Source organism: Puccinia triticina, chromosome 4A, assembly GCF_026914185.1.
Source record: "Puccinia triticina chromosome 4A, complete sequence".
NCBI lineage: Eukaryota > Fungi > Basidiomycota > Pucciniomycetes > Pucciniales > Pucciniaceae > Puccinia > Puccinia triticina.
In genome coordinates this window covers 1,772,748-1,786,714 of record NC_070561.1, presented here as the reverse complement: position 1 = coordinate 1,786,714, position 13,967 = coordinate 1,772,748, and the positions used below count along the sequence as shown (strand labels likewise).

Genomic DNA, 13,967 nt, shown 5'->3' with positions numbered 1-13,967 from the left:
TATCCGAAGCTAGCGCCATAGGTAAGCGGCCGAATAAGATTCTCATGAGTTGATCTAGATGTTGTGCTAACGCCGCATCCCAATACTGTCGCAGCTATAACCGAACAGGAAAATAACGCCCGAACTGATTCCAAGCAAAGAGCTGGAGAGCAAATCAGTAAGTGGTCTCATCAGAACGCAACAGAAGCAAAAGAGAAACAAAAAAGACTAAAGAGCAAAACTACTCGTTAAAATAAATACAGACGAAGTGGAAGCACTCATACATCGTTTCGCGCACTCCCAGCAAGCTGGAAAAAAGAGCCTCACCGAGTAACTCAAGTAAGGATATAACCTTAGAAAAGAAAGAGACAAAGCGAGCTAATGAAGCGATCACCGCCACAGCACGAACATCTCCTCAACCTCAGAGAAAGAGAACCTTTTCTTCTTTCTCTCGAATACCCATCCTGCTTTATTTTCTTTATTGCAGAAAACAGCGGCCAACTCGCCTGCTTTTAGGTAAAAAACAAATTAGACTTTACTTCACATTCTGATGTACATACAATAGTCTAGAGCTCTAACAAGAAATAAATCTTTTAGTCCTCTGAAATCTTTCAGAATATACAACAGAACATTCTAAACATGCCAGGGGTGCATACATGATTTCAGAATATACAAAAGAACATTCTAACACATGCATGAGGTGACAGTAGACTGCATGAGCTGTCATACAGGGGTAATTAGTGTATACACAAAGTCTGAGGCTGCAGAAACAGTGTAAAAGATGTCATACTATATACATAAAGGAGTGTATTCAGTTAATATGTAATGAGTGTAGCCTGAAAGGGAGATGTATGTTTGTATCCTGTGATGTGTATAAGTGTGCTACTGTGAAACTTGGGTTGGGGCAGGTGACAGCTGGGTTACTTGGCCGTGTGATAGGTGTCCATGATGTGTAACTTCCACACTAGAGTGGGTCCAGGGGTGCTTCCAGTGGTGACTTGAGGTGAATTTGGCCGTAGAATCCATTTCTGGGGTCCATTTGATGTTATCTTTAGGCATAGTATGAGTAATTATGTGGCATAGAAAAAACTTTTCATTTTTCCACTTTTCCGTCTACCACAGCGGGTTTCACTAGTAGGTGGAACTGGGGAAGAGGCGGTGGTGAGAGACTGACTGGCAGGGGCTAGACAGAGGATGGTGGGAGGTCAAGCGTTGGAGAGGAGAGGAGTCTGGGACAATGACGTGCAGAAAGCGGGCGGAGCTGAAGGACTAGTGCGGGAAAGTGTTGGATCTGCAGGATTGGGTGGGAGTGGCAATGCGCGTTGAGGGAAGGATGGGGGTGGAGGATCACGGTTTCTCTTCTCTTTTCCTTTCCTATGATCCTATTATCCTATCATCTGAGGGATTACTCATTATTGTACTTACACTTACGGACGTACTAGAGTATTAGGAGAGTTTTATGGGACCTTATCTTTACTTACGGGATTACTTGCGGAGTGCGGAGCTTTATTCACTAGCTGATTATTACGCTATAGATCTGGCTCAGAGAGGAGCGCTGAAGGCTAGTGGATAGTAGCTGTGTGGAGCCGAGACACCAATAATCACACAGCCTGGACACATATATTCTTGAAGAGGGCGGTTAGCGGACATTTCTACCAAACAACCAGCCTTTATTCTCACAGCATACTTAGTACACACTACAGGCAGACAGCTGTTGCTCCGGCGTGCAGCATCACCTGATTTTGGTGGCCAAAGTAGCTGCCCAGGTGACGCTGCATGCGGGAACGTCACCTGTTTGCCTGTGGTGACAGTGGTTAGTACACTTGACGTGGATATAAGAGACATGGGTTCAACTCCCATAGGACACATAATATTTTATGGAGTTTCACAGAAAGATGCTCTATTTGCCAACAATGGGTAGTTACGTTACTGATAACGGTAACATAACAATTTTCCTGCCGTTACAGTTACTGTTACGCGTAACGGCGGTGAGTTATGTTATCAGATTGATGTAACAGCATTTTTTCAATGCTAGTTACGTTATTGGAGCGCCCAGAGCGCCGGATAACAGTTGAATTTCAGGCTAAAAGTAGCCAACTTTTGCCCATTATTGCGTTATCCAGGGGATAACGCAATAATGGCCTCAAAATATGAGGCCCGTTACATTATGCGTGAGGCCCAAAAAAACAACATTACTAATAACGTAACACGCTGCAGCGCGTCACGAGGAAAGTTATGTTACCCAAATCACGTGGATAACGTAAAGTAACATAACTAGCCATTGTTGTATAATTTGCCACAACCCCCACTTAGTCCAAGTCCCTCCCTGCGGTTGGCAGCACTTTTTTCACCACTCAGCCCCGCAAAAGCTTAGCAAAGCCCATGGAACCACCAAGCCATAGGTGCAAGCGGGGCTTAGGACTAACAACACAATTCTTGTGTGAGAGAATCTCAAAAATACTCATAGCATTTCTTTTTCCTCACCTATAAAATACGGACCTACTTTGCGCAGCAGCAAAAAACTCTTCGCGCACAGAATTGACCGTCCCCCGACGTCGATCCCGCTGTGTGCGCAAGCGGAGAAATACTTCGCGCACAGCGACTTCCCCCGAAAGAAGGAGGGGATTTTTCCCAATTTTTTTTTGATGGATCAAAAGAGGGGGTCTTAACTGCCCTCTCCAAAAAATATTAGATTTTTTGGAGGTGTCCTTGTCATGTAAAAAAAAAATCATAATATTAATCCAAAAAAAGGCACCCGCTACCCCGATAGCCCACCCCGGGGACTTTTCACCGCTAAGACTTCAGCGGTCGGGTACCCAGCCCCTTGAAAAGAAAGTTCGAGGGGCAGCAACTCCGGGCCCGGCTATCCCCCAGCCGCCGTGCCGATGGCCGGCACAGGCCATCAAGCGGAGTTACACACTCCCCGATGACCGGCCAGCACCTGTGTGCATGTGGCACAAATTGCCGGTCATCGAGGGGGTGTTCACTCGGACCCGGTCATCGAGGGAAGTATGTACTCCTCTCGATGACCGGCACGGACCCGGTCATCGAGAGGAGTGAACACCCCCTCGATGACCGGAACGGACCCGGTCATTGAGAGGAGTACATACTTCCCTTGGTGACCGGGTCCGTTCCGGCTCACCTCGATCGAGAGGAGTGGACACCCCCTCAATGACCGGGCCCGTTCCGGTCATCGAGGGGAGTGTTCACTCCTCTCGACAACCGGAGCAACCAGGTCACCAAGAGGAGTACGTACTCCTCCAAGAATGCCCGGGACGTTCCGGTCATCGAGAGGAGTACACCCTTGATGACCCGATTGCTCCGGTCGTCGAGAGGAGTGAACATTCCCCTCGATGACCGGAACGGGCCCTGTCATTGAGAGGATTACATACTCCCCTCGATGACCCGATTGCTCCGGTCATTGAGAGGAGTGAACACTTCCCTCGATGACCGGAACGGACCCAGTCATCGAGGGAAGTATGTACTCTTCTCGATGACCGGCACGGACCCAGTCATCGAGAGGAGTGAACACCCCCCTCGATGAGCGGAACGGACTTGGTCATCAAGGGAAGGATTTATTCCTCTCGATGACCGGAATGTTCCGGTCATCGAGAGAGGAGTATGTATGTACGTACTCCCCTTGACGGCCCAGTTGCTCCGGTTGTCGAGAGGAGTGAACACTCCCCTCGTGACCGGAACGTCATCGAGGGAAGTTTGTACTCCTGTCAATGACCGAAACAGAGTGGCCATTGAGAGGAGTACATGATCCCCTCAATGACCGGCAGTCTGTGCTGGCCGGTCATCGGGGAGCGTGTAACTCCGCTCGATGGCCTGTGCCGGCCATTGGCACGGCACGGCGGCTGGGTGTTAGCCGGAGCTGCTGCCCCTCGAACTTTCTTTTCGAGGGGCTGCATACCCGACCGCTTGAGTTTTGGCAGGTCAAAATTCCCCGGGGTGGGTTATCGGGGCAGGGGGAGCTTATTTTTTGGATTCATATTATAGAAAAATTTACATGATGGAGGACACCTCCAAAAAATCCAAGATTTTTTGAAGGGGGCAAGCAAGACCCCCTCTTTTGATCCATCAAAAAAAAATCCAGAAAACCTCCCTCCTTCTTTCGGGGGAAGTCGCTGTGCGCAAAGTATTTTTTGGCTTGCGCGCACAGCGGGCTTGACGTCGGGGGACGGTCCATTCTGTGCGCGAAGAGTTTTTCACTGCTGCGCGAAGTAGGTCCAATAAAATATTCAAACCACTTTCTGTGGTCCCTATTTTATTCTGAGCGCTGGCATCTTAGCTCCAATCCTACATAGGTAGCTTCCCCCCAATGTTTCTCTTTCTTTTTTTTTTTTTAAAAAATAGTGAATTCTTGAAGACTTGTCCAACTTTTAAATATTGATCTCACACCTAAATGAAATCTCAATTCTAAACACACCTCCTTTTCCTGTAAGCGGCCAAGCATCTGAAACTTAGGTATTTTGTTGGGGTGCAAGAGTTGTTGTAGCCCAAGGGGCTACGCATGCTCAACCTCGCCGCAGTAGCGGTATATTCAGCATCCGGGATCAGATCCCGGATGCTGAGCTTGGATTCACAACCATTATGGTCACTCGAGCCTGCCACGTCACAACAGGTTATGAGCCCTTGACGCTCTCTTCTTTCCGACACCCGACCACCATCGATTGCCAAGCTTAATCAGCTTGCTTATCCGACTGACTAATCATCAGGAAGAAGATTGATAATCCTATCAACTGCTGAGTCAAGTCTAAACTTAATCCGTTTGGTTAATCCGGGCATCCCAACAACATCCCGGAATCGACTCCAAAAGCGTAATAGAAGTGATAGTTTGTTTTCAAAAATTTTCATAGGCTAGGGGGACTAGCCACATCCTTCCAAAAACAAGACTGTGGCACGGTTTTGACTGCTGGTGATCATTGGAGGAAACAGACTTGATCCTATATCTCGCCCGACACGTGGATTGACTCAACTCAATCTTCTACATTTGTTTATCACTTTCTTTTTCATTACTCTATATATCCGACTATCATCCCATCAACTCACACCCTCTATATCCATAACTCAATATTCAACTCTTTCTCCTTCCGTTTTTCCATATCCGACAAATCTGAATATCCTTCCTATTTTTTTTTCCGTCTCTTCTCATCAATAACCCCGTTTTTTTTTTCCTTTTTCTCCACCACTCCCATTATATACATCATCCAATTTTTTTTTTCCGTTTTCAACCTGCTTACAACAATCACTTGACTCCCAAACACCTACACAGCCGAACTGATGGACCCAGCAAAGGATTGACAATCGACGTCAAGATCGGCCACCACGTCAAATTGGAACATCAACGACTTGTCTCACAGAGCTAGACTGGAGGAAGATATCACCATCCTTCAATCCAACCTCGAAAGGCTGCCGCCGAGCCCTGACACGACAGTCGGCCAGGGACGTCAAAAAGGCAAAGCCCCGCAAAACAAGCCGAGAGACCCTGCTCCAGCCGATGAACGTGGACCTCCGCCCCACATGGATCCCAGATTGCCCCGCATCTCACAAATACCACCTTTGAATGTGACTGACGATGCTCCGCCCGTGCAACGTAGACCAGCCCGCTACGATGAGAGGGACGAGTTGCTGGCCAAGGAGATCAGGGATTTCGAAGAAGCAGAGTTTCACCTTTGACAAAGCAAACTCGTGGGCAATGCGATCCAGACGGCGAAGGCACAATTTTGATCTGTCAACACTCTGAAGGCGGACGGGTCAAATTTTGGCAACTGGTACTGCAACATGGCGGAGGTGGCAAGGTTGAATCTGAAGGATGCCCGTTTCTTTTTTGAGGTGTGCAACAACTCGACGTACAAAAAGATCGGCCGTGCTATCCTCATTGCCAGCATTGATCAGTCGTTGGTGGCGGAGATGCAAGCACTACCGACTTGCTTCGCGATGTACTCGAACCTATTGGCCAAATTCAAGACATCTTTGAGGGCCGCACAAATGAACATCTTCAACAAATTCAGAAGATTCAAGATCGACCCCGAGAGACATAACGCCGGCATAGCGTCCGATCTGAAAGATCTTTATGCCGAATGGGCCTCAATCAATGTAGCAATCGGAGTGGACTCGTTTCTTGGTTTTGTGCTGCAAGCGGCGGTGATGGACTCAAACGCGGAATACAAGAAAGCATTTGAGTTAAGAGTAGAGCAACTGGTCCAAGATGACAAGAAAGGCCGCTGCCCATCTTTTGAGTCCATCATGTTGGCCCTGGACATCTGCAAGGACCAACACAAACATGCGACTGAGTTGGACGGCGATCACAACCCATCCTTCACCTCTCCCAACCCTCCAGCAGCTCTGATCATGTCGACAAGCAACCCGGCGGACTTCAACGTCTCGGCTTTCTTAGCTGAAGTGAGTGAAGACGAGTGGGTCGATGCACTGGACTTCTATGCAGTAACAGCCCACAAATGTTGGCAATGCGGCGGCGAAAATCACTACGCGAAGAGCTGCCCAGATCGCCCTCAAGCAGGGCAACCAAGCCGAGGGAATGGGCAAGCAATCGGCACAATCGTCGGCACGATCTACGGACATCTTCCCAGTGGCACAGCGATGGACTCTGGCCGCTTCCCAAAGACCAATTTCCGGCGAATGTTTCACCCCCCCACCCGAAACCAAGAACATGCCTGGCACCTAGCGGACTACTACCAACCACGGTATCAGCCCAACCAACGGTCAGCCAGCCAGGCTCTTTCGCAACAAGGGTCGGCTACTTCGAATCCAACAAAAGGGGGGGTGACTGCTCACATTATGGAAGTCAACGGTCTTCCAGACGACCTGGACAACCTGGACTTCCATTCGATGGCGCTCGGGGAAGATTTAGTGAGTGAGACTGCCATTTTTGACACTTGGGCGTCCCACGGGTTCACCGGTTCTAAATCATTACTCCATGATTTCCGCCTACTCCCAAAACCTATCGGTGTTTCTGTAGCTACCAGTGGAGCAGGGTCAGCAATCACTGGCATGGGGGCCCTAAAGTTCCTGGCCCCTGATGGATCTGTCATTGTGATCAGACAAGTACTGTATTGTGAGCAGGCAAAGACCACGCTCATATCGATGGCAGCCCTGCAAAAAGCTAACGCACTTGTTGCCTATGACAACGCCACAGATACGTTTCACATCTCGCGCTCAACAGGAGAGCATCTCTTTGACTGTGTTTTTGAAACCGCGAAAAATAGGTGGTGCTTGCCCTATCCGATGATCAGATCGGATAGTCAGCGGGGAACTCAGTTAGGCGATTGCCATATGCTATTCTCAAACACCTCAACGCCAAGGCCGCAAATGTCCAATTCAAAATCCTCTCCCCCTGCCTCTTCCCTTGCTTCCTCTCCCAAATCCCTTTCTCTCTCTTCTACATCCTTGTCTCTTCCTTCCAATCATACTTCTGTTTCGTCTCTTAAGCCTGCCCCTGATGACAATAACATATCAATTCTTGCATCTAAAGCTAAAGTGCCACTGTCTGATGAAGTGTTCAGGGAACCAGTGGCGAAAGCGACTGAATTTTGCTGGAAGTCAGAAGACCTTACAAAAGATGAGAAGAAACTACTCTACTATCACAGAGTGTTTGGTCATGCTAGCCTCCGACACATTAGGAGCATTGTGAAACGGAAGTTGGGAAATGGACTACCTGATGAGATCCCGAGTGGCAAAATACATTGCCCTGTGTGTGCAATAAGCAAGAGTACTCAAATTAACCCTTTAGCTTCTTCACTTAGGACAGTCAAACGCTTAGATGTTTTGGCGGCGGATTTGATGGGTCCTTTTCAGGTAGATTCGATTGACGGCGGACGGTATCTACTCACAATGAGAGATGTAGCGACGGGCTATGCGTTTGTGAAGGTGCTGAAACAGAAGTCGGAAGCAAATCAACACATCATTGACACCATCAATCGCTTAGAACAAGCAGTAGGGAAGAGAGTCCAAACACTCAGGAGCGACAACGGAGGGGAGTTTGCCAACAAGAAGCTAGCGGATTTCCTTGCGGAGAAGGGCATTCAAGCGGAAAAGGCGCTCCCTTACCATCACTATCAGAACGGGGTGATAGAGAGATTCAACAGGACAGTCGCGGATACCGGGAGAACAGTTCTTATTGACAGTCCCCTACCAAAAGAATTCTGGAGTTATGCTTTTGTCTGGGCGACATACATGCTCAATCGGCTGCCCAACAAAGCCAGTAAAGAACTGACTCCGTATGAATGAATGTTTGGCAGAAAACCTCAATATGAAAACTTTCAAGTGTTCGGCAGCACTGGCTACGTTCATATTCCCCACGAAAAGCGAAAGAAACTGGACAAACGGGCGGTTAAAGGTCTTGTCATCGCACACTTAGAACAGAGCAAGGGGTGGTTATTCTGGATTCCAGATCAAAAGCGCTTTGTGTCTTTGGCGATGGTCCGTTTTCCCGATGAAGAACCAACACGCGTGATCCCAGTCGAGACAAACCCGATATCAGATGGTCAGCAATCGACACCGGAGGGCCCTTCGCAAAAGCTCTCAGTTGACTACATCATGAACCTGCTCCAACTGGGTGATTTCTCTCAAGAAATAGAGTTCACAAATCAGGAGTTAATTGTAGATAAAATTTTGGACTTGTGCCAGTTCTACGCCATCTCAGTACCAAAAGCTTTCCGCCAAGCAATGAATTCACCGGAGAAAGAAGCGTGGTCAAAAGCCATCGCCACCGAATTGTCCAATCTCGAGGAAATGAGGTTTTGGATTCTGAAGCTGAAACCAGAAGACAAAAAAGCTCTAGGAGGGAGATGGGTCTTTGCTACAAAACCGGACACGGATGGCAATGGTCTACGTTTCAAGGCGCGCTACGTAGCAAAAGGGTTCACGCAGGTCGAGGGAGAAGACTTCACCGCGACTTTCGCGCCGACAGCAACCTTTGTTTCCTTACGTCTTTTACTGGTGGTTGCTGCGGCATACGGTTGGCCGGTTCAGAGTTTTGACTTCGTGGCTGCATATCTCAATTTCCCAATCGACAAGGAAGTGTGGGTGAAGCCTCCAGAAGGGATGAAAACGCCGCCGGGACATGCGCTACTTCTCAAGAAAGCTCTTTATGGCACGCGTCAGGCCGCTAGATGTTGGTGGCTACACTTGAAAGCGGTTCTGGACAAGTTTGGTTACTCGCCGTCCCAGTACGACAACAGTCTGTACATCCTCTGCCACCCGGAAGAAGCAGGTGTTGTGTGGCTGCATGTTGACGATGGGGTGGTCACGGCGTCAAGCCCCGCCCTTCTACGACGCCTGGAGCAAGACCTAAAGGATATTCTCAAGATTAAGTGGTCTATGGGTCTAGATTCGATAGTTGGACTGAACGTGAAAAGGTCCGATCAAGGTTTTGAACTATTCCAACGAGAGCTCGTAGCTGGGATCCTGCAAGAACACTGGGATGGGACGACAATAGCGAAGACACCTTTGCCGGCTGGTTTCAATGCGACGACAGATGAAGAAGGAGTTGAAGCCGATTCAGGCCGCTATCTATCGGTAATTGGATCATTCAGCTATCTAGCGGTAGGGACGCGGCCAGACATCTGTTTTGCAGTCAATTACCTGGCCCGTTTTGCGGCAAAACCTGGAGTAACCCACTGGAAAGGGGTTAAACACTTGGTAAACTTTCTGGCAGGCAGCAAAGATGTTAGGCTATGCCTTTTCCCTTCCACTGACAATAAACCGCTTAAGACATTTGCAGATGCGTTGTGGGGAGGAGAATTCTCCCGATCTTCATACGGCGTCTTGATCACATTCCTGAACTGTCCGGTCCTCTGGGTATCGCGACGCCAACAATCGGTGGCGTCGTCGACATGCCACGCAGAGTACATGGCTCTGGGGGTGGCAACAAGGCAAACACTGTGGGTTAGACATCTGCTTCGCAATGTACTTAAGAAAGATTTCGTAGGTTTTCTATTTTGTGATAATCAATCTGCAATAAAGGTTTCCACTGATGACGCGTCCAATAAACGGACAAGGCACACTGACCGGGATTTTTACATCACTAATGAGGCACTGTTTCAAAAGAAGACAGTATTAGAATGGATAAGCACAAAGAATCAGCTGGCCAACATCTTTACCAAGTGTATGCCACAGGGCAATTTTGCAACATTGAGAGAAAGGATCATGGCAGGTTGACTTGTTTCTTGTTAATAGTTGTTGTTATTTTTTCTTCTTCTTTTATTGGTTAATCTTTTTCTACTCAGCTCAAGTTCCTTTTATCTCTATTGTTTTCCGTTTTCTTTTCTGGTTGTAGGTAGTACCGCTTCTACGGCGAGAGGGGGGGTGTTGTAGCCCAAGGGGCTACACATGCTCAACCTCGCCGCAGTAGCGGTATATTCAGCATCCGGGATCAGATCCCGGATGCTGAGCTTGGATTCACAACCATTAGAGTCACTCGAGCCTGCCATGTCACAACAAGAGTAATGGATTCCCAAAATTCTGAATAGACAGTTTGGATCAGAAAAATGCAAGCTCCAACCCATCAGGACAAAGAAAACTAGTCAAAAATTGAGTTCTGCAGGTGGTGATGACATTGGCCACCACCCAAAGTTGCAGATTATCTCAGGCCGAAATGTGCTTTTTAGTCCTAAGTCCACTTCCTGTGGGAGAGATCCCAATGCTATGCATCTTGACCAGGGAAAATGGGGGTGCCCCCCGGTCACAGCATGGACAATGACTTAGATAAGTTTGAGCCACACAGAGGAGGAACTTTGTTCATTTAGCTTCCAACAGTGTCTTGCCTGCCTCACTCTGGAACAAGGGGCTTGTATTAAGCTAACTATGTAGGTGTGCACCTTGGAAAAGTGAGAGCTTAACAAAGCCTCTCAGAGGGGGCACAAAGCGTCTCCAAAGGAGAGGCTTACCTCTCATGACACATCATTGGCCCTACAGACTCAAGTTTTTCTTTTAAAAAACAGTATATTTCTTTTGAAAATGATTTAAGAACTGTAGTTTATGGTTTAAAAAAAACTGAGTAGACAGACTTGTAGCCTGGTATCTCATTTTTCATTCCTTGTTTTTTCAGCTTACTGCCCCTCATAATTACTAGCCCAATCCACCTACTGTGGACTGGTTCTGAAGGGGTCTTGAAATTCCCTGAGCTCACATGGGCTCAAAGGGGGCAGATTGGTTACAGAAATTCACCATGTAACAACATTTACAGGATGTTTCTTGCCAGAGGGTAGGGATAAAGAGGAGTTTGAATTGAGTGGAATTTAGCTGAGATCCTGGTGATTCTAATGGAGCCAAAGGCACGGTGAGAATCAGAATTCCAGAGGGAGGTATTGGGGAAAATAGGGCAGGGTGAGATCTCCCCTGCCATTTGTCTCAATCACGTAGGGCCAGACATGCCACTTTAGAGCATCCTTACCGGTCGAGCTATGTTGGCGCGAGTTTTGACTTGCAGCTGTTGCAAACTAACTTAGCGACAGCAATTCAGCCGTATCGGTTCGGCTTGCGCGGGGTGGAGCTGAGTGGTGGGCGCGGGAAATGGCAGTTAGCTTCGAGCTAACCGTCACTAAATGTAGTGACGGTTAGCTGAAATTCAAGCTTCCCACTAATTTAGCTTGGGCTTAGCTACACCCGGTGTGGTTGAGATTGGTGGCTAAACTAGCTAATTTCGAGCTAAACTAGTCACCGGTAAGGATGCTCTTAGAGGCAAGTCTCTCCTTCGGAGGTCGCTACGCTCCCCCGACTCCGAGGAGGGCACGCTTGTGCTAAGCTCGGGAAAAGCCGGCTGTGACATGTATGGAGTGTTGCCCTGTGACATCCGTTCGCAGGCCGCGGAAACCATCCAGCCAAATGACTCGAGGTGTCAAGATGGGCGAGGCCAACTTGAGAAATCCTATCAGAGATGTATTCTCCAGCAACCAGGGTAAGCAAAATCAATTATTCGCTCACGAAAATCAGAACTCCAAGCAAATTTCGACCTGTTGACCATGGCTCCTCATGTCAAAGACTGGTATAGGATTCGTTCGGCTATGGAGGCACGTTGATGCCAAGGATCAAGTCTTGGGTCGTCTGGCCTCATTGATAGCCCACAATTTGATGGGCAAACACAAGCCGATTTTCGACCCTCGAAGTGTGTTTATTTCTTCTTTCATTTTTCTCATTGATCCAGTTAGTTGGCTAGAAATTTGATCAGATATTTGCTTTCTTCAACTGAAATTCGGTAGTCGATGTTGGTGACTATGTTGTAGTGACCAATGCGAGACATGTTCAAGTGACTGGGAAAAAAGAGGACCAGAAAGTCTACTACTCTCACAGTCAATATCCGGGTGCCTTGAAAGCGACCCCTTACAAACAACTGATGGACCAAAACCCCACAATGGTCAGTCCAGCTTCCTCGAAGCAACTTTCTTATTGAGCCCCACTCACACAAACATTACTGATATCCAATTTAGATTCTGAGGAAGGCAGTTAGTGGCATGCTACCCAAGAACAAGCTACGTGATCGTCGATTAGAAAGACTGCATATCTTCTCGGACGAAGAGCATCCTTACCAGGCTAACCTGTATAAGGACTACACCCGCATCCCTGCCCCACAAGATCAACCTCAACCACAACCTCCCACCGAATCCTCACAAACAAATCAGTCATAAAATGATCTTGTTGATCAGTTGTACATAGCCCAGCCATGATTGATTTCCAGCTCATCTACAATCAACAACCAAACAAATTTCCAGCTTTTTTTGCCCTAACTGTACTGCGATCTTTTTGGGAATCGTAATGCTAAAGCTTGCCTTCGATGCAAAGTCGATGGAATGGACTTGGAACAAATGATGGGACTTTTGTATGATTGTCCCCAATGAAAAATGTGACGTGCATTGGGACTGATCGAGCACTTCTTCACGTGACGCGGACTCCAAACCATCGGGGCAGTTGATGCTGTTTTCTTGCTGTAATCCGCAATCTTTTGCTTATGACTTAGCTTCGCCTGACCCAAAAAGCTTATGGGATGAATGAATTAATGAAGGAGAAGGTTTAGTTCATCATGTAAGATGAGTAAAAAGAAGCACAGTGATAGGAAAAGGATTGAGATAACATCTAGCGAGTCTGAGGTTTTGGGGGCCTTCAGTGAAGAACGGGTGCTGTATGATAATTGCTCGATAAATTTCGTCCCACATCTCTTCTGGCAATGTTGAGTAATCGTACATGTCGTTTTTCGAAAATAACCCATGTGTTTACAAGAAAGCCTCGCACTTTGGTTGTGTAGCTTCATAAGCTCTGCGACTCTTTTCCTTGTGTTTTCATGAGTCTCGTCTTTGCTTCGTGCTCTGGCGTTGTTTTACCAGAAAATTGTGGAACGGTTGAGGGGACGAACCGATACTAGTCAGTGATCATGATTTAAGTTGGTAGTGAAGTCCAGCAAAATGAAGGGAAAAAAAGCGAGTGAAATGAACTAACCGCTCAAAACTTTTTAATTAATTTCGTTCGAGAACGTTTCGTATGAGCCGATAACCACGATCGTCGTCGACCAACTTGCGACTGCTTTGTTTCCCCATGTTGACTTCTTCCTCAGTAACGTTCTCGACTTTCAAGAGTTCCTTCACACTAAGGATGAGACCAGCAGCGTCGGGAGAATGGCGATGATAAGAGACGTCCATGCGTCTACGAAGGCCGAGGGAGACCAGCGAGTCGTGTCTGCGCTTCGGCAGTCCGATTGGCGAGCGAAACAATGTCACCCGATAATGAGTCGTCTTCGGGCTTCCGTTTGTCTCGCAGTGTTCCGCCGCAACCTCGGTCGAGTAATCGCAGCAATGTGCCGCTCGAAGCGTTCTTGTCGTTCCTCGACTCGCATGTCGTGTCAAAACGGAAAACATCGCTGATATCCAGTCTCGAGGCGGGTTCCGGTGGGCGAGTGTTCGAAGGCGGATCTTGCGTGGTTCGTCTTCAGCTGAAACTGGAACGAAACTTGTGGATTGTTTTGCATGTAAATA

At 47.8% G+C, this 13,967-nt stretch overlaps 2 protein-coding genes across 2 annotated transcripts; one reads left to right on the top strand and one right to left on the bottom strand.

Annotated features, from left to right (window-relative positions):
• Positions 1 to 11,881: 11,881 nt before the first annotated feature.
• Positions 11,882 to 12,810, top strand: PtA15_4A210 (uncharacterized protein; the record flags this gene model as incomplete). Its single annotated transcript, XM_053168072.1, has 5 exons — positions 11,882 to 11,902; positions 11,986 to 12,109; positions 12,204 to 12,358; positions 12,432 to 12,446; positions 12,766 to 12,810. The coding sequence occupies 5 exons, from the start codon at positions 11,882 to 11,884 to the stop codon at positions 12,808 to 12,810; spliced, it is 360 nt and encodes a 119-aa protein (XP_053019317.1).
• A 641-nt stretch (positions 12,811 to 13,451) lies between these two features.
• PtA15_4A209 (uncharacterized protein) lies at positions 13,452 to 13,850 on the bottom strand (the record flags this gene model as incomplete). The annotated part of the gene is made up of 1 exon (XM_053168070.1): positions 13,452 to 13,850. The coding sequence occupies one exon, from the start codon at positions 13,848 to 13,850 to the stop codon at positions 13,452 to 13,454; it is 399 nt and encodes a 132-aa protein (XP_053019316.1).
• Positions 13,851 to 13,967: the final 117 nt, after the last annotated feature.